The 19,544-nt window shown below is 50.5% G+C and overlaps 1 protein-coding gene across 2 annotated transcripts; it reads left to right on the plus strand.

Moving 5' to 3' along the window:
- Positions 1–1,764: 1,764 nt before the first annotated feature.
- Positions 1,765–18,127, plus strand: LOC109318964 (cytochrome b561). 2 transcript variants are annotated; one of them, XM_019548472.1, is made up of 6 exons: positions 1,765–2,658; positions 10,875–11,119; positions 12,285–12,383; positions 12,833–12,936; positions 13,424–13,581; positions 14,532–18,127. In XM_019548472.1, the coding sequence occupies exons 2-6, from the start codon at positions 10,915–10,917 to the stop codon at positions 14,725–14,727; spliced, it is 762 nt and encodes a 253-aa protein (XP_019404017.1). In that variant the 5' UTR covers positions 1,765–2,658; positions 10,875–10,914; the 3' UTR covers positions 14,728–18,127. The 2 variants fall into 2 exon arrangements, with proteins under 2 accessions (XP_019404017.1, XP_019404018.1); XM_019548473.1 differs by lacking the exon at positions 1,765–2,658 and having other exon boundaries at positions 9,609–11,119.
- The last annotated feature ends 1,417 nt before the right edge of the window (positions 18,128–19,544 follow it).

Consider the following 19,544-nt stretch of genomic DNA (forward strand, 5'->3'; position numbering starts at 1 on the left):
TGGGAGGACGGGACGGGACAGGGCCGGGCGGCGGCAGCGCGCACCGGAGCGGAGTCCGCTGCTGGCGCCGGGGCCGGGCGCCCCCGTCCTGCGGCCCCTCCGCCCGGGCTGTGTGCGCCGAGGAGGCGCTGCCGGAGCCCGGCTGTCCCCAGCCCCGCTGCTGTGGGCCCCCTGTTCCCAGCTCGCGGGGCTTTCTAGGGCTCGGCCGGCCGCTGCACCCTAGCAGGGCAGGATCGGGCCCCGGCTAAGCAGTGCGAGGCACACTTCTCGGCGTGGCATTGCCTAGGCGGCAGGAGGACCTCCTTGTCAGCGCAGCACCGCAGCTGCGCGGTGTCTGGGCTGGGAGGTGCGCTTGGTGGTTGTGAGACGAGGGCAGGCATCCCTGCAAGGGCTGGTGCAGCTCTCCCACTTGCTGCCATTGCTTCCACGTCTGGGAAATGCTTCCATTTCCCACAGCAGGTGAAAAGGGGGAAGGAAGATAATCGCTAGTCACGCGCTGAACCGTTTCTCTGCCTTGCACGGTGGCCTGGAGCAGTTGCCATAGAACTCGTTTATTTAATAAGCTACTTAAAGGCCCTTTCAGGCCTCCCTTTCCATCCTGCTTTCTGTTTTTTTGTAGGGGAGCTTATTGGCACTTGATCCTTTCGCAGATCTGTGTTTTCTCATAGATTTTTTTTTATTCCCTTAAAATAAGGCCTAGCTAAGCAAACTTCACTTCTCAGGCAGGAGTAACCTTCAGACCTGGGGCATTCATATGGTGTGTCTACCCATCAGATCAAATGGGTGTGATCTGAAATAGCCACATGAGGGAGGGGAAGACACCTGGAAAACTGTCACGACCAGAGGCATTGCCGTGAGGGTAGGCAGCAAGTCGAACAGGATTTTGCAGTGGGACATGGCTACAAAACAGGCAAATGTAATCTTTGGGCAGCGGAGGAGAAAGGTGCTTCATTGATCAGGGAAGGTGAGGCTACCTTTTTGGCACAAATTAGCCCCGCATCCTCCCCGAGTGCCGCTCAAACCCGCTTCCCCTGCCCAATTATATTGCTCTGCTTTCTGCTCTCAGCCCTGTGCTCAGTGCTTCATCTGCTGCTCTGCTTTCTGCTTATTTCCTTGTGCTCCCTGCCTAATGCTTTGTTTTGGTTTCGGCTTCCTGCCCTATCTGCTGCTGTGCTGCCTGTCCCTTCCCTGAGCTGCTGCATGCCACAAACACAGGCTGCCCGTGCCACTTGTGGCACCCATGCCCCAGGTTGGCCACTCCTGGGTTATGGTGCTAGCAAGAGACTTGGGGCTTAGATCTTTGCTGCAGGTTCCCTACATAACCTCAGGCATGTCGCTTAGTCTCTTCCTCACTACCCTGCCTCACATGGGAGTTGTGTTCACAAGGGTGAGTGTACTAACTCTAGTGGGCCACTTTCCTTTCCTTTTTCACGTCCTTGTGACAAGGCCTTCAGCAGAACTTGCAGATTCACTGGAATACGGCAGGCTGCACCATGAATGCTTCTGCTGTGGCCTCAAACAGGCCACCTCTTGCCTGTCAAGTCAGCCACTGATGCTATGGGAGTGGGACTTGGCTAGACAGACACTGTTGACAGATGAGGGAGTTGATGGGTCTCCGAGGTGTGACTGGACCTGGAATACTGCTCAGGACTGTACATGAAACTACCATCAAATAGGTTCACAATAGCAACAGAACTGACCAGAGACCTGGAGCATTTGATTTATAAGGAGGGCTTGAGGGCTAGGTTAGTCTTCTGGGGAGCGGGTCCATCTCCAATTGAGTTACCAGGTTTGCAGAAGTACTTGGGTCCCACCAGGCCACTTACAGTCACATTGTCATGAAAGCGCCGCATCTATCATGAAAGGGCATTTCCCATACTTAACCTAGTAAAACACTGACCTCTAGGACTGCTAGATGGATGTTGTATAACTTGTTTAGTAATGATCGAAGAGCAGCTCTTACAGCCTGTACTTACACAATGTTAAGGTCCAGGAGGGAGAGAATCACTCTGCAGGGTTAACTAGAGGTAGTGGGATGAAATAAGGAACCCTCCTAAAAGTGAGCAAAGGGTGACATTAGGGATATTTCATGCTCTAAATGTCTCTAATTTAGAGAAATTTCCAAATTTTCTGCTCTAAATGCTGAATGTTGTTATGTTGCTGGCTTTAAAAATGCTTGAGGGCTGTTGTTGTTTTTATGCTAGACGCTTTGTGCCAGGCAGTTTATTTCAGGTCCTCAGTAGGACATATGTATCTCACTAATTCCCTGCATCTGGGGAGGTATTACCTCAGGAGCTAGATTACTTGGGGTAGGATGGGAATAATTTCCTGTGCTCTGCTTCTGCTGCCCATGGGGAAAGTAGACCTTTGCCAGTGATGACTGCATTTCTATTCGGTAGTGTTGCAAGGCAACCAGCTTGTGAAATGGAATGGGTTAACTGGCTAGGGATGCAGTTTTCCCAGCATGCAGAGCTGCCTTAATAGGGAATCTTGCTCCAGGTGTTATCAGTTTGGGAAAGGAGGATTCTCAGGAGATGATTAACCTAGCCTGGATCATCATCACACCGTGGGCAATCAGCTTTTGCTAGGCTGGTGACAGTGAATTGCAGGCAGTGGGGTTGTTGCTGTTGCTAGAGACGGATGCTTCCAGGAGTCCGTGTGAGTCTGCATCCTCTATCCTGACTCTCCAAGTTTGGCTTGGGGTGGGTGGGGTTGGGATTTGCTGCCTGAAGCAGCTTCAGCAGCTGGTTTTTAGACTGGGATCTTACGTTTGCTAGTGCTGGGACTGACTGCTTCATTTTCCAGTGTGCGTGTGTCATTTAGTGCTGGTTGGGAACGGCATAGAGCTGCCCTAGTCCAGGGGAGGGAAGGGTATGTAGCAGCTGCAGATTGCAGAGCCTGATTCTTAAATTGCATCCACTCCAAATCTCTCTCCTCACCTGGGGCCATAGGCTTCCCCACTGGCAGCTGCTGATGTTCCTTGGAAGCACTCTGAAAGTCAAGATCAAGAGAGGAGAGTAGGCACGGGGTCCCCCCATAGAGGCTGCATAGCCAGCAGAGGCAGAGAAAAGGGTTCTGGATAACTCAGAGTGGTGTAGTACAGGCAGTCCGCAGACTTACAACACAACTGGTTCCTGAAAACCACCTCTTAAGTTGAACGTCGTAACTCAGAACCGATTTTTCCCATAGGAAGCAATGTTATAAATAGGGGGCTGGTTCCTGAACCAAGGCCCCATACCCTATTTTCACTAAAAATAACTCGGAATTTTGTATTTAATCAATTATAGATGAGTAATATAGCTACATTAATGTATTCATATTGTAACTAGCAATCACATTGATTTGGAAGGACTTTTTTGAGGTGATTTTGCTGGATGTTTTGAAGGGTTCTTGGCTGGCGTCTTCTTGGGAGTCTTGGCTGCAGGTTTTTCTGGAGTCTTGTTGGCTTTCTTAAAGAAAGTGTCCAAGGAAGTTTGGACAGATGTTCTCCAGGGAGATGAGTGACGCAGCAAACTTGTTTGCTGGCATGGTGTCGCATCAGAGAAGCGTTGTAAAGTCGAAACGGACATCATAAAGTTGAAACAGGGTGTCGATTTATAAACGTTGTAACTCAAAATATTGTAAGTCTGGGACGTTGTAAGTGCAAACGTTGTAATGGGGTCTGTCCCACCCTGGGTGTTTACATGCTGAACAGGAGAGACACTGGAGGCAGTATCTGATGTTATTCAACAGCATATTAGTGAGCCTTGGTTTTTCTAGCAGTAAAGGATAACTCCTTTAATAACCGTAAGGGGGTCAGGAGGAAAGCACGAGTTGGGAGTTGAAAGCTGTGGTCTTGGAAAGCGGAGCCTAATTTCAGTGTAGCTCCTGTCCCTTGTGCTCTGCTTGGTGTTTCCCCAGAAACAGTGTGGGCCATGGGTAGATTACAGGCACAAGAGTAATGTCTTAATTGAAGAGAACATAGTATGTACGCTGTCAGGCAGCTGCTCTTTGGAGACCATGATACTAGAGGCCAGGCTTCAGAGCGCTTAGCACCCATGATGATGCTGATGCTCACAGAGCTCAGCCCACTGAGGCTCCTGTCCTGCAAATCTTGTCCACTGCCAGCAGTGCCTCGGGGGGGGGGGGGGGGAAGCAGAGGTCTCCTGGAAACTGACTCTTTAAAAGGCGCAGGACAGATTCAAGTCGGACTGTTCTAGCAGAGTCTGTTATAAGGCTGCTTCACGGGAACAAGATAACCGTACTGGAGTTTTCAGGCCTCTATCTTAGGAGCATAACAGCACGCAGATGAATTTTTGCACTCTGGAAGGGTGAAGATGGTAGGTTCTGCTTTGCGTACATTGCTGTCTGTTCTGCAGTGGCTTTTCCCATTGGTGTCACTTTTATTTTGCTTTGCATGCCCATGTTTTAGGACAGCAGGCATGTTATCGCTAGAGGCAGCTTCAGGGCTTTTTGAATTCTGTTCTGGTGGCAGGACTGTCATTACCAAAGCCATGCCCAGCTCTTTCCCATGATGATAACAGCTGAGAGCAAAAGGCATGAGGCCTGTTGGTGCAAAGCTGCCATAGTACTTGGGAGGAAGAGCATGCTCTGGGTTCCAGTATCTACGCTGTGATGCCAATTGTCTGATTACTCGACTGATTCTATCCTGTTATGACATATAGTCCTGTCGGGTCTGACCTCTGCCCTGACTGCAGATAGGGAGTTCTGCAGGGCCATTTTTGAACAACATCTGCCCACATCTGTCTGAGACTCCATTTCCCCTTGTAGGGCAGGCTGTGCTGTAGAGTCAGACTAGCATTGTCACATTGTATGGTAGCTTGGTATTGGGCTGGAGAACAGTTGCTTCATAGTTTCATAGCTGGTCGGGTCGGAAGGGTCCTGAGCAGATCATCAAGTCCGACCCCCTGCCACGGCAGGAAAGAGTACTGGGGTCAAACGACCTCAGCAAGGTGTTCATCCAGCCTCCTCTTAAAGACCCCCAGAGTAGGAGCCGGCACCACTTCTCTTGCAAGTTGGTTCCAGATCCTAGCTGCCCTGACCGTGAAGTAGCGCCTCCTGATATCTAACCTAAACCTACCCTCTGCCAGCTTGTGACTGTTATTCCTGGTCACTCCTGGTGGTGCTCAGGGGAACAGTGACTCCCCCAATGCCTGCTGATCGCCCCTGACTAGTTTGTAAACGGTCACTAGATCCCCCCCTCAGCCTTCTCTTGTGGAGGCTGAACAGGTTCAGGTCCCGTAGCCTCTCCTTATAAGGCCTGCCCTGTTGTCCCCCGACCATACAAGTGGCCCTCCTCTGGACCCTCTCCATGTTGTCCACATCCCTCCTGAAGTGCGGCGCCCAGAACTGGACGCAGTACTCCAGCTGCAGCCTGACCAGTGCCGCACAGAGGGGGAGGATCACCTCCTTGGACCTGCTCGAGATGCATCTGTGGATGCATGCCAGGGTGCGGTTGGCCTTCCTGACTGCGTCCCCACACTGCCGGCCCATGTTCATCTTGGCATCGATGATGACTCCAAGATCCTTTTCTGCCTCTGCACTGGCGAGAAGGGACTTCCCCAGCTTGTAGGTATGGTGCCGGTTGTTCCTCCCCAGGTGCAGCACCTTGCACCTGTCAGTGTTGAATCCCATCCTGTTCTCATCCACCCACCCCTGTAACCTGTCTAGGTCTGATTGCAGCCTATTCCTCCCGTCTAGTGTGCTCACATCCCCCCATATCTTAGTGTCGTCTGCGAATTTGAACACGTGCTATTTACCCCCTCGTCCAAGTCACTGATGAAGATGTTGAACAGTGCGGGCCCGAGGACCAAGCCCTGGGGCACCCCACTGCCCACATCCCTCCAGGTCGAAAATTACCCGTCCACCACCACTCTCTGGGTGCGGCCCTCCAGCCAGTTAGCGACCCGTTTGACTGTGTTGGTGTTGACACCACAGTCCCCCAGTTTCTTAATGAGAACGGGGTGAGAGACAGTGTCGAAGGCCTCCCGAAAGTCCAGGAAAACTACGTCCACTACTACCCCTGCATCTAAGGATTTGGTGACCTGGTCGTAGAAGGCCACCAGGTTGGCCTGACAGGACCTGCCTCTGATGAACCCGTGTTGGTTGCCCCTCAGCATAATCTCCCCTGTTGGCCCCTCGTGGACATGTGCCAGGATAATTCTCTCAAAAAGCTTGCCCAGGACCAAGGTAAGACTAACTTGTTTGTTCTCAGGTGATCCAGCCCAGGGTCAGCACTAGGAATTTGGGATCCTTGGCAAAGCTGTCGGCTTGGGGGAGGGCAGATCTAAGTAGCTTCTCCTCTTCCCTGGTGGACAAGATTTCCCTGAGCAGAGAGGTCTGGTCTCAGCACCAGCCTGCCTTCACTCCTCTCCATGCTGAAGAGAAGTGCTAGGTGTTTGTTTGCCCCTTATTTCCCCAGGACAGGCTTGGCCTCTGCAGCTTGTGTCACTTCACAGTTCCACCATTATCCTGCTTCAGTTTCCTTCCAGAAGTACAGTTCCCAATGACATGGTCCTTCAGGCTCAGACACTCAATTCCCAACCCTTTGGGAGTATCCAAGCATCAAAAGAGTGTACTAAAACCAAGGAGGAGAGCACACTGCCCCCATGCAGTCCTGGGCCTACCCCTCTCATCCAGACTCTGCCTTCTCTATAGCACTCCCATTTTTGCTCCCTGCTTCAGACCTGCCTTGTCATAGGGATGAAGTGAGGGTTTCCACCACATTTTTCTCCCTGGGCAAGAATTAGAGACCTAGTCATTCCCACCCTCCCAGTTGGACTAGGTTCTTCCCTTTTATCCCTACCTCCCAGGCACATCACCTGGGAAGCACTGAGACCCCAGGCTCTTTTTAACCCCTTCCTGAGCAACATGAAGGGAACATGGCACATAGTCGGACCCCCTTGTGAGAGAGAGCAGAATCTGTAGAGCATAGGACACTCGCTGGTGCCTGCCATAGCCTAGAGGGGGAAAGCCATAGCCCTTTTCCTTAGTATTCCCAAAGGGAGAGTGACTAGTGATCTCCTTTGCTTTCAAGGCTTTGATCCCTAATGTCCCCTCCAGAGCCTCTTCTGACCTCAAGCTGCAAGAGCCATAAGCACGCAGCTGGCATTTGTAGTGCAATCTAATAGAATAAACCAGTTGTCTTAATCCACTTATCTTGCATGATCCAATAAAGTCTGCAGCTCTGGCTAGGAAGAAAAGTGTGCATGTTCTTAATAAATCTTCCCCGCTTCAACTGGCATCGTTAATCTGTCTGTCCGGATCCATTTCCGACATGTTTGCTTACATGCAAGCTTTGTTAAGGTGGAGCTGGAAGAGTTGCTGCTGCTCCCTGCACTCTGAGCACTTCTTGATTCCCATGAGGGTCCCTTCATTAATGCCCCCAAAAATCACGGGGTAACTTAGGGAGGGGGAAGGAGAGAGAGATGCCATGGGCTTACAGCAACAGGCTGTAGGTAGCTTGTAACCTGCGTCTTGAACAACCTTAAATTTGCACCTGCTGGGACACTGATGCCTCGTCAAGTGCCTTGTAAGATTGTTCTCTTGGAGCAGGGAGTTCTTGCCCAACCTTCAGGAAACTCATAGCACAAAATGCCTTCCTGCTGCCTAGGATTGTGACTGTAAAACCGGGCAGAGAAAGGTACAGCAGCTGTCATGAGCCAGGTAACAGCAATGGCTCCCCTTGGCAGCACTGCTCCTCAACCCAGGCTGAGCCCCAGGGCACTGTACAGCTTTACAGTTGTGCTGGGCACCGAGAAGTGGCCCTTGTATTAGGAGTGACGGTCTCCTGCCATTATACTGGCTCAGGTTTAAAGCTGTATGGACAGCTGTCTTGGGTCCCCTTTTTTTTTTTTTTTTTTTTTCAGGAAATGCATGGAGTTTTCCTTGTACTGCACTCTGCGGGGAGGTCTCTGCAGGGTTTGGAAGTCCCAGCTGTGGAGAGCAAAACCATGGTGTTGCTCAGCCTTGTAGGAGGCTGGTGGGGATGGCATGTTGTTCTGTTCTTGGTCCTCTTTGGCTAGATTGAGGAGCCCATGCCAGACCTCTGCCCTACCTGTCCCCAGGCCTGTCTGATAGTCATTTGCTAGGGTTTAGAGAAAATGCAAACAAAACAATGTCAAAAAGACCTCCGCTTTAACCTGCTGCACTGGCAAAACAAACCCTTTGCGGTGGGGAGCTCTGGTGCCTGCTCACATGAGCCAGCTGTATAGGCTGTGACTGGGGGACCTTCAGGTTTTAGTATTTGAGCTAATGCACCTTGCAGGTAGTTTGCACAAGTCAACAGAATTTATGGTCTCAGATGAGAAATGAGGCTAGACAGGAGGAGTGAGACAAGGCTTCACATGTTATCCACACAACCTTGGGGGCTTGGGCCTGCATTATTGGAGTGACATTACGCAGTCTCCCCTATCTGTCAGATGAAGACACTGATAGCTACTGGCCCCCAAGGTCAGGCTGGGAGGCCTTGCACAGCAAAGCGGGCTGTAAAATGCTCAGAAGCACTAGTAGCAGTCAGAGGAAGACCAGATATGAATTTGTGGTCTTTGCTTTCAATCCCAGGGATCTTTCCCCCAAGTTTCAGGCTGGCTGGTGGTAAAGCAGGACCATTCCAATGTGTGGAGGCTGCCTGCAGACCCCTCTTTATGCAAAAAATGGAGTCGCAACATTAAAATGAGAAGACAGGGTAGACTTGTACCTTTTTAACTAAATTATGTAGCATAGATTTTCGGGAGCTGGAGCTCATTTCATCAGATGCTGTGAAAGACCGTGCACAGAATAGTGTATAAACTGGAGAGAGTGAATTGAATACAAAAGGCAGGAAGGGAGAAGGGGAGCTGAAGTCTGTAACCTACAATTTACAGTAATGCCATCAATCTACGTAACTGTGCTCACCCTGACTGAGGTGTCTGTAACGGGCCCCTTAGGACGTGAGGCTCCTGTCGGTTCTTGCATTAACAGTGCATGCTTCCCACCTCCCATTGAAGGATTCCTTTTACACCTCTCATTTGTTTCATTTATTCCAAATCGGCCTTAAAAATCCCAACTGCTTGTTAATGTTTCTTGCTTCCCAATTACCATCTGTTGCCCCATGTAAGTGCGACGAAGACTTGAGTGCTTTGTCATGAATACCAGTGGAAACCAGGCTTCAGTGGGTTTCATTAGACCTGGAGGAAGCCAGTGCTGGAAAACACCATCTGCTCTTTGCCTAGGTTCAAGCAGAACATCCAAGATGACTGGCTTCTTCTGGGAGCAATCCTGACCTACTCTTTAGCAGTACATTTTATGAATAAAGTTTTCTGCTGCTTCTTGCTGCTCTAGCCTTCTACCAGCAGACCCTGGTACCCAAAGAACATAAATTGGGCCACTCTTTCCCTGCCAGATTTAAGACAATCCCATCACTTTAAAATAGAAGGACATGGCGATATTTGCAATCAGGATTCATAGTAGAGATGCTATCTCTTATTAAACCAACAAGATTTTTGCAAAAAATCATTTTTTAATTGCAAGCTTTTGGGCACAAACACCCTTCATCAGGCATTGGTGAAAAGAAAAAAGTTCTCCTGGGTAGAAATGTATGTTCATATTTCACAGAGGAGTCAATAGATGACTGCCTTTTTCCTCTAGACCAATACAGCTACAACCTGGATACCTGACACATGAGGATATTTGGGTCTTTTAGGATTCATGTTTCCAGGCTCTTGCCTGCAAACAGGAGGGTTAAAATCTGTTTCTTAATTAAAGCATTGGTTCTCTCTCACGTGACTGGTTCTTTATGAGAAACACCAAAATGCAGGATTTGTGACAACCTGAAGAGTTGACAATGCTCCTACCCCAGTAGGACCCACTACCATCATGCCACACACAACCAAGTTTGAAGAGTGTCTAGGAGCCCCAGTGCATAGCTGTACAAACAGGGGGGGAAAAAAGAGTTTAAGACTGAAATTGGGAAAAATCAGGGTATCTGGTGAGGGCAGAGGGATGCGGGGGTCAACAATGAAGATAAAATGGAGAGACTGCTGGAGCCTTCTTGGGAGGCTGTGACAGAGGGGACCTTAATGAACAAGCAAGGAGAAGTCTTGTTTTATGTGGGCTGTGGCAGGCTGCAGCTGCCACCCATGCTGAATCAGCCAGCTAGATCCATGCGCCAGGCAAGCCTCTGAGAACAGGAGTCCCAGCTGGGTCACAAGTCGGCCAGGAAGTTCCTCTAGACCTGATGGCAGATGATGCCTGGAGCTGTGAGGGCCTGTGGGGTCACATGCAGAGCAGCTGCAGCTCCTAGTTTGGCAGAAAAGTCTTTAACCTTTTCTCCCTTGTTGTTTTTAGCCATGCTTGTGGCTTGCCCAGGTAGGGAGAATACTAGCCTAGCTGCCTTGGTGACTGTTTGGGCACAATACCCAAGCTGGGCGTAACCACATTTGTTTTTCTTTTGGACAAACACTGAGTAATGCATTCAGATTCAACAAAACACTTCCCGTCTGCATGCTGGGTGCCTGCAACACAGCACAGGGCTGCCCTTGTTTACAATCTGTTATGCCCATACCTGGGCTGGCTTTTTAGGTGCAGCCCGCAGAAGTGCCCTGGGCTGATGGGTGCCACAGGTGCCTGTTGAGCTCGGGTAGTCTGCTGTTGTTGCCAGCTGCTGTGCTCAAAAGCATCTGAGAACTGGGAGTGGGTCTTGGGATCAGCCATCTGGTCCCTGCCTGAAATACAAACAAGATCCAGGCTGAGCTGGGACCTGGCTCTTATGCAAGAAGATCAGTTGAATAGTGTCCTGGATGCTCATAAGGTGCCTGGGAAAGATGATGCATCCCTTCTGAGCTCCTGGTGTGCTGCCACACTGATCCTTCTTCTTCTTCTTCTTGTGCCTGCAGCCTGTGATCCTGTTCCTGAGTGTCATCTGCCTTGCCTGATATGGAAGACAGCCTTGCAAGGCCTCTGAGCCCAGCAGGGCTCTCCTGCTACGTGGCAATCTCCCAGTTCTTGGGACTGACAGTGATTGCCATGACTGGAGCCTGGATGGGCCAGTTCCGGGGGGGCATCGCTTGGCAAAGCTTGCTACAGTTCAACGTCCACCCACTCTGCATGATTATTGGAATGGTCTTCCTCCAAGGGGATGGTAAGCTGGGACCAGGACCTGGCCTGGTTGCAGGTAGTGGGGCGGGTGCTTGCTGTGTTCCTCAACACTCCTTCAGGGGACCGAGAGTCCAGGCCTCAGCCCCCAGCTGACTGATGGAGTTAATTCCTTCTCCGCTGCAGTCCCATAGGTGCTTCCCTACTGAGTATTTTGGGTATAGCCTTAAAGTGGAGTTAGTCCAAATGTACACCAGTAACTGCATTAGAAGCTGGGCCATTTCATGTTGGCCTGGTAATGCTTTCCATCACACTACTCCAATTCAGCACCATCAGCCTGCCGGGCTGAAAGGGGACATGGCCCAGGCAGCAAGCTACCCATTCTGGAAAAGTACAAAGCTGTCCCATGACATTAGCAATTGGTACTGCAACTGGGTGCACTGATGCCATCTACACTGAACTAGTGCAAAGCAAGGCTGGCTTCTGCTCCAGCTGAAGGGTGCAGGAGAGGGATGCTATGGGACATCTGCTCTCGTAGCCAATGACAATGCAGCAGATCCCTGTGGAAAGCTTCCACATGCTTTTTTTTTTTTTTTTTTTTCCCCCGTTTTTTTGCACCGGTCCTGGAAGCACTGCAATACCAGGTCAATGCATGGAGTGGATGGAGCACGCTCCAGTTCCACCACCCAATACCAAAAGGAATCTGCTGGTGATGAAACCCTTGCTGGTGTCTGAGTGGAGCTGATGTGGGTCAGGCCTTCTGCAGAGCACTTAGCAGGGGCTAAATGGATTGGGTGTGGAGGATGGCTTTGTGCCTTGCTCTGTCACAGTGCTGCTCAGGGAGCCAGCAGCAGTAATTGTCTCCCAGATGGCCTCTTAAGCACGCAGCCAGGCACATCTGCACAGAGCTATGATGGAAAAGCCACAGTAGCAGGTGCCCTGCAGCCAGGTCCTGTGGCTTTAAGGAAAGATTAAAGCTAGCAAATTAAATCTGGGAAAGGCAGTGGGGAGAATAACAAAGTGCTTAACGCTTCCTGCAGTATGAGTCACCCTCTGCCTCCCTTCTGTGGCTCCCTTCCAGCACTGGGTATTGTGCACTCTTGGAGTTAATTTTACATGTGTAGCACAGCTATACCTAGTCTTTTTTTGCTGGGGGGGTCTTTTCCTGCCTTGCCCCCCTGTACTTGTCTCACATATGTTCTTTCCGCCAGCTCTCCTGGTTTACCGGGTCTTCAGGAACGAAAGCAAGCGCTCCACCAAAATCCTCCATGGGCTCCTTCATGTCCTTGCACTGGTCATCGCCCTTGTGGGTGAGTTCTGGGTTCCCCCACAACAAGGACAAGCCATCAGGAAGGTGGCCTGGAGGGATTCCTCCAGCTGCAGGGCATCGTTGGCAAGATGTCCCCAAGAGCAGCTGCGTTTTGAGCAGGGGGGTTTGGAGCCCTTCATTGCCCTGTCTTTCCTCTTACAGCTCATAGACCATCCCAGAGAGGGGAGCATCGGAGCCAGGGAGGTGGGTGGGTGGATGTAGCAGTCCCATTTGTAGCATGATGTATTAGCCTGGTAATGCCAGAGCCCAGTGAACCTGCTTGGCAGGACCCTGCCAAGGCCAGCTCGGGGAGCCAGTACAGTAATGGCTCACCCACTGCCACTTACTTCATTACCTGCATGCTGGTACTGTGAAGGGTACACAGTGCGATGAAAGTGCTGGCTGAGGATGGGTGTCCAGCTCTAACAGGCCTCTTTCTCTTCTCCGCAGGCCTGATAGCCGTGTTTGATTACCACAGGAAGAATAACTTTGCAGACATGTACAGCCTGCACAGCTGGTGTGGCATATCAGCTTTCAGCCTCTACTTTATCCAGGTGAGGGGCAGGGGGTGAGCTGGAGCTGGGTGCTCTCTCCTGTCTTGCAGGCACTCCTGACAGGCTGAGCTGCCTAGCGGTGAGAGCAGGGGGCTGGATGTCAGGACTAGTCCTAGCTCTGCTGTTGACTTGCCCTGTGGGATCTGGGGCAACTCAGTCCCCTGTTATTTTAATGGAAGTTGTTCCTGGGGACATGTGGTGCCAACAACTCAGTCCCCTGTTATTTTAGTGGAAGTTGGGGGACATGTGGTGCCAGCATCTGAGCAGGGCTCAGTTGGACTCTTCCCTGGGCACTAATTCATGTTTGTCTGGGGGGTGAGGTAGGAAGAGCTAACTTGCCCTAACCTCCGTGACCTGCTGCCATAATACCTGCTGCAGTGGGAGCTGAGGTCTTGTTGGGAAAGGATTGCTGTCCATTGAGTTTTGGCTCCAGCCCTGAGAGGACTCAGTGGCTTATTGCCCCCTGCCATTTTTCTTCCCCTTCCAGTGGCTCATGGGCTTCAGCTTCTTCCTGTTCCCTGGAGCATCCTTCTCACTTCGCAGCAAGTACAAATCGCACCATGTCTTTTTCGGCATCTTCCTCTTTATCCTCTCCATCGCCACATGCCTGCTGGGTATCAAGGAGCTGCTCCTCTTCAGTATCAAGTACATGGCTAAAACAGCTGACCTGTATTCTTCTCCCCACCTTGCCACTGGATTTCACATGGGCTTCAGCATGAGGCACTTCCTGGGCAGTGGGAGAAAACAGCCCCTCTAAACCTAGTTCCCAGTCCCATTGTTCCTTCTCTTGCAGTGTTTGGGTCCCTAGATGATATGGGTTGTGGTCTGCTAAGGTCTGGAGTAGACACGTCTGACTTTCCATAAGGCAGTAGTGTGTTGGCAAGATGTCTCGGGAGTCCTGGCCAGTGACAGGTGCTGCAGGATATTGGGAAATGTGGTTTGTGATTTCTTTTTTAGATAAAAACACTGGGTTCTGAGAGGCTTTTTCTCATTGGGTCCATGTTTCAGTTCTGCCCTTCTCATGCCTAATAGTTAGCTTCCAGATTTGATGCCTGTAGGTTTTCCTTCAAGCTCATACTGGCCATATGGATCCTTTGTGCTGATCCAGACAAGGGCTGGATCGGCTGTCTCAGTACGCTACACGTGGGACAGCTGATGTTAAACAGCCAGTGGGAAAAGTCCCTTGGCTGACTCTGTTTCAGGCACAGCCTGAGCTGTCTCTGCTATGTAACCCACATGGTGCCCAAGCCAGCCAGGAGAGGCAGTAGCATCTAATGGGCAGTTCCTGTGTGGTTGCAGAGAAACTTGTACAGTCTGACAGCCTGCTTGCTAAGATGTCCAGCCTGGTTTGGCCCCTCCTGGACTACAAGAGGGTGGTTCCTTCACCAGAGTGCACTTCTGTGAAGCGATGTAGTTTTTTGTTGTCTTAGGTCAGGCTGCTGGTCCTTTCAGGGTGGGGTTTGGGATGGGGTCAGGGTGAATGGGAGCATTCAGGGCCAGGACTGAATTAGAAGCTGCCTCTTGTGTGGAGCTGTTGTATCCTCAGGGCAGCAGGAAGCCAGTGTCCTTAGCACTGCCCTTCTCTATTCTTGCAGGACCACCTACAGCTCCTTTGTGCCTGAAGGGATCCTAGCCAACGTGCTGGGCCTGCTGCTGATCACTTTTGGGCTCCTGATCGGCTACATCCTGACGCGAGATGAGTGGAAGAGACCTCCACTGGCTGAGGAACTGGCACTGTCCATGGATTTTAAAAATCTCACTGAGGGGGAGAGTCCCAGTGGCAGCCAGTGATGCCCTTGCATGGGGGAGGGCGGGGGTTTGGCGTTCTTATCATCCATAGTCCTTGCTCTCGGCCCTGTGCATGTGTGCTGTGTAACTAGAGCTCCACTGCTGTCTTGCAGATTCTACATCCCTGGTGTATTGGTGTCGGCCTCACTCCCCTCCCACCCAGTGATCATCAAGTGCAGCTGGCATGAGAGGGGGAGGGCTTTAATTCCTCATGTGCAAGGGAGCCATGTGCCAGTGCAGCTGCTCTCCCAGCCCACACTGTGGTCCTGTGCGTTGTGCTCCTGTGAGACATGCAGGTTGCCCTTTGTTCCCCACTGAGCCAGGGTGCCAGTCAGGGCCTCTTCCCTGCCTCCTACCCAAAGCACTGAGGTCTGGCTTCGCTCAAGGGCTGCTTTCTTTGTGCTGCAGCCTTTGTTACCAGCTGAGCTCCTCTAGGTGTTTGGTTCCTTCTCCAAACCTGTCGAAGCTGGCAATTTTGCCTCTCTTGCACTAGGACTGCAGTGCTCTTACTTCCTGACCTGGCAGGCCAGGGACACAAAGAAAGAACCTGTAGCTAAATGCCTAAATCAAGTTCAGGTGAAAGATGAGGCCTTCAACCTGGCTCCTATCATTTCACGCACACTGCCTTGTTGTGCCTCCTGGAGCTCATGCAGCACTGGAAACTGTTTGTGCCAGTCCACCTGGTCCTGGGTGGATTTAAATCTGTCCTATGCTCCATTTCAGTGCCCCTGCTCCTTGGCTGAATGCCAAAGCTTTGGTGCCTTTAATGATCACAGTGGTGTTTGTCTTGCCCTGAGGCGTGTTACTTCTTGATGCCCCATAATGTACTGCTTCTGCAGATTCTCATCAGATCCCAACCAGTTCACAACAGCCAGCTACAGGAGTGGGGATGTGTCTGCCAAAGTCAAAGCACTCACACCTATCTAGCTAACAGCATTTTGGAAGTACTTGTCCCCCTCTCTCCTGATTCTCCCTGGTGCTGAGGGGCATTTTGGGGGTAGGACTTCCAGCTGGACTCTGAGCAGAGAAGGCACACAGGGGATTTCCACTACATTTTCTGACCTTAAATGACTGGGTGAGCAGTCAGTTTGTAAAATGAAAGCACGTGTTATTTCTAAAGGGCTCCTTTCAGCTCCATCTTTTACTGTTTGGAGCCTACATGAAGCAGCTGCCAGTACAACAGGGCTTCTCCTTTCACATCTGATGTTACAGCTTGTCTCATCCACCTCCAATATTGGCTCTTTTTTGCAATTAAAGACAGATGTGGGATTCCTCCATTCCAGGTGCTGAAAGGCATCACAAGGGCCCAGTGCTGCTGCACAGGCCTTTCCTGCTAGCAGTTACTCAAGGTTGATCAGACAGTCGGTATCCCTGCCTCTGAATCAGTGAGTAACCCCAGAGTGAAGCAGCCGGCTGGTGGGAGTGCTAATAGGTGCCACGTTAGCAGAGTGAAGGAAATCACCGATAAAGAATAACAGGCAAAGGGAACTGGGCTTGAGAACCAGCTGGGAACTCGAGGCCTTCTTCTGAAAGTGTGGTCAACCCCCTGCCTCTCTAGGCACAAGGTGGCACAGGGCACAGGTCAGGTCAGCCTAGGGGCCCAGTGAGGCTGTCTGGTGATATTGTTCCTGCCTGGGCTGCCTTACAGAGGGAAGAGAGTTGCTGACAAGAGGAGGAGCTGGAAAAGCAATATTAGATTTGTTAATTAGCAGGTATCCTGTGTAAACAGTGTTGCCATGAAGAAAAAGAGCCCTGGCTCTGCTATTGATCCCTGCCCATAAATGGGTCCCTGAGCCAGTGGCCTCTGCCCTGGTCTGATGGTTCAGGGCAGACTCAAATATTTGGAGTCCTTCTAGACTGACCAGATCCAGACAAAGTCTGAGTTGGAGATTACTGTGTGATTACTGTGTTTGCACACTGTACAATCTCCTGCCCGTGCCCACAGGGGCTCTCAAACAACCTCCTTCCCTAATGTGGCATGAATGGCACAAGTAACTGGGGTTACTGCTACCTGCATTTAACTTAGCACTTCATGAAAAATTGGGCCCCTTTCGCAGATGTTTCAATGGAGCACCCGCAAATTGCTTAGTCTTGCCTGGAAGCCTTAGCTTAGATCTTCTGTATCATATAAGACAGCAGGAAAGGTCAGTCCATGGGGTGAGGAAGGAATGGAACAAGGTGTTTCTCCCAAAAGCTTCATTAATCCCACCCTGCCCGTACTAGTCTTGAAAGAAATACTCTTCCCTGCTCTGGAACTGAGGGTGGACACAAATGTGCCTTTTGTTGCCTTTGTGGTGCCATAGCACTTTTTTTTATGGCAGCACAAAAGCGGCTTTGACAAATGTACCAGTTTGTGTTGCTGTTTCATGCCAGATGTTTACTTTATAAAGTGGGGGTTCAGGTAGCCCAAAGCCAGCTGTGCTCTCCAGCTGTGCCCTGATAGGTACTCCGGGGGCTTGAGGGGCCCAATTCTGCACACCCCAGGAATTCCTATGTTAGATCAGACTCCTCCATCTCTGGGAGCTGCTGCCTGGCTTTCCCTTCTGTGACATGGCCCTGGGGATGCTGGGGAAAAGAGGGAAAAGCCAGACATGTGTTTGCAGGGGTGGAGGGGTCCAGGCCTGCATGGGGACTTCCTGGGTGTCCAGGATTGGGCCCCCTCAAGCCCTAGGAGAACACATCACCCATTGTCCTGCAGCATGAATAGGCAGAACAGTAGGCAATGTGTTTCACCCACTGAAGTAGATCTGCTGTACCAGCACAAGACCTATCCCGGTTGGCAATATCCATTTCTGCCTTACGCTTGAGTATTTCTATGCTCGGGGTATGGACCTGCTGCTTATAGCCTTTCCAACTATGTGCTAGATTATTAGGATGGAGACTGAAAGCCCGTTCCCTGCTGACCTTAGTGGAAACAGACCTTCAAGTGAGGCCCTATGGAAACAATTGCCTAAATCTGCACACTGTGCTCAGGAAAGTACCTTAGTATGCAGCTGGCCTGGGATGCACGGTGCTGCAGCAGCTAACTGCCAGTAATCAGAGACACCACACAAACCTTTTCTATGTCAGCAAGCACCTGCTGTGCCACATGCCAGGTATTTACCTGGCCCAAGATGCTGTTGCTAATGTTTATACTTGAAAATATTTTCTACGCAGGTGATTTTTGTTGTTGTTGCTGTAATTAATCTCTGAAAGAAACCCATTGTGTGTGTGTGGGGAGCTGCACTAGCTGAGCTGTGGATTTGTTGGCTCAAATGCCTATTAAAAGCAGAAGAAAAAAATCACATTTTGTGCGACTTTGACCTGAAATGTTGTCTCCTATCAGAGCTACATCTTGCTGTACTGTGTGTGCCATGCTGTCTGTTTTGTGGATGCTCCCGAGTCAATAAATATTTGCAATGAGCATGGACGATCTCCTCTGTGTGCCAGCCAACTGGTCATTCCTAATGCCCACTGCTCTGCCAGTACAACTCTTTTCCCCTGCCTGCCAGCCATGTGCTTCTGGTTCCAGAGCCAGTGTTAATATTTAACACTGATTACTGCAGGCTCTGCCTGCTACTCTTGGAGAGCAGGTAGCTAACATCCAGTGGGGGTATGGCACTTGGTTCTGACAGAAAGGGCTTGGTCCTGAGATGGGCTCAGAACTAGGAATTAAAACCCTGATTTCTGAAAGACCTCTGAACCCTGCATCTGAAAGTGTCATGGGGCACCTGTAGGGACTATGTACCTTTAACTATGAAGTACTATGTAATCTGTGCCTAACCCCATAGACCAAGCTGGAAATAGAGTACTTAAGGTGCATCTGCCCATTCATTAATATGCTTTTGCAACTGCACATTTAAATTTAGTACCTGTAATGTGAGGTAATAACTAAATATGCATTAGGCTAATGCACGGTAGCGAACGTGCACAATTTTTCAGTGACACTTAATGCACAGTAGCCCATTTTTACTGTGCATTAGCAGAGTTTCTGATGTGATGCTTTAATGCACAGTTAAATAGGCTACTGTACATTGAAGCGCACGTGTAGATGCCCTCTTACTTACCTGGGGCAATGGTGGTTCTTGCCTGCACTAGAATCACAGAAGTCAGTCATTTGGCTCAAATGAGACTTGGATAATAAAATAAGCCTCACTCTTGATCAGGTGGCTGGGGAGTGAGTGCATGTGAGGATGTGTTTGCATCAGGGAGGGAACCGCTGGGGTGAGATAAACCTTCTCAGGGCAGTGCACGCTGTACCTATCCTTAAATGGAGGCAGTTTGCTAAACTGCAACTCTTTGCTAAGCTATAGCAGAAAAAGACTCCCTGCATTCTGGGCTCCTCTGCCCTGCTATACTGAACAGACGCAACTGCTTTTGGATTGTTGGCTTTTGTTTTTAACCTAGTGGGTAACTAATTCAAAAGCAACCTGGGCTACAGATACAGGACAAAGCGGTTTGGCTTGACTCGAAGGTAAACGCTCAGTCACCAAGGGGCAGTGGGCTACCTCACTGAATGTAACTGTAGGAAGAGGTTGGTGCCTTGTATTCCTAGCAGTTTACCACAGGTCGGTGTACAGGCGTTAATTAACCCAGTTCAAATGCAGTTTTCCAGTCAGGGTGGGCCAGGAAGCAGCAGTAGCGCTGAGCCTCAACCTCTCTCTAGTAGCTGTCCACTCTGGGGATGAGGAGGAAGCGGGTAGGGAGGAGGGGCAGGATGGTGTCAGTGCCCAGTGGTACTACAAGCTACATTCAGGTGCAATGTTGGCTGCATGTAAATACAGCATCAAAGTAAAAATGCCACTTCTAGCTCCACTGCCTAGAACAACCCCTGGCATGGG

This window comes from Crocodylus porosus, unplaced genomic scaffold (genome assembly GCF_001723895.1).
Source record: "Crocodylus porosus isolate Cpor-Errol unplaced genomic scaffold, CroPor_comp1, whole genome shotgun sequence".
NCBI classification, from domain to species: domain Eukaryota; kingdom Metazoa; phylum Chordata; order Crocodylia; family Crocodylidae; genus Crocodylus; species Crocodylus porosus.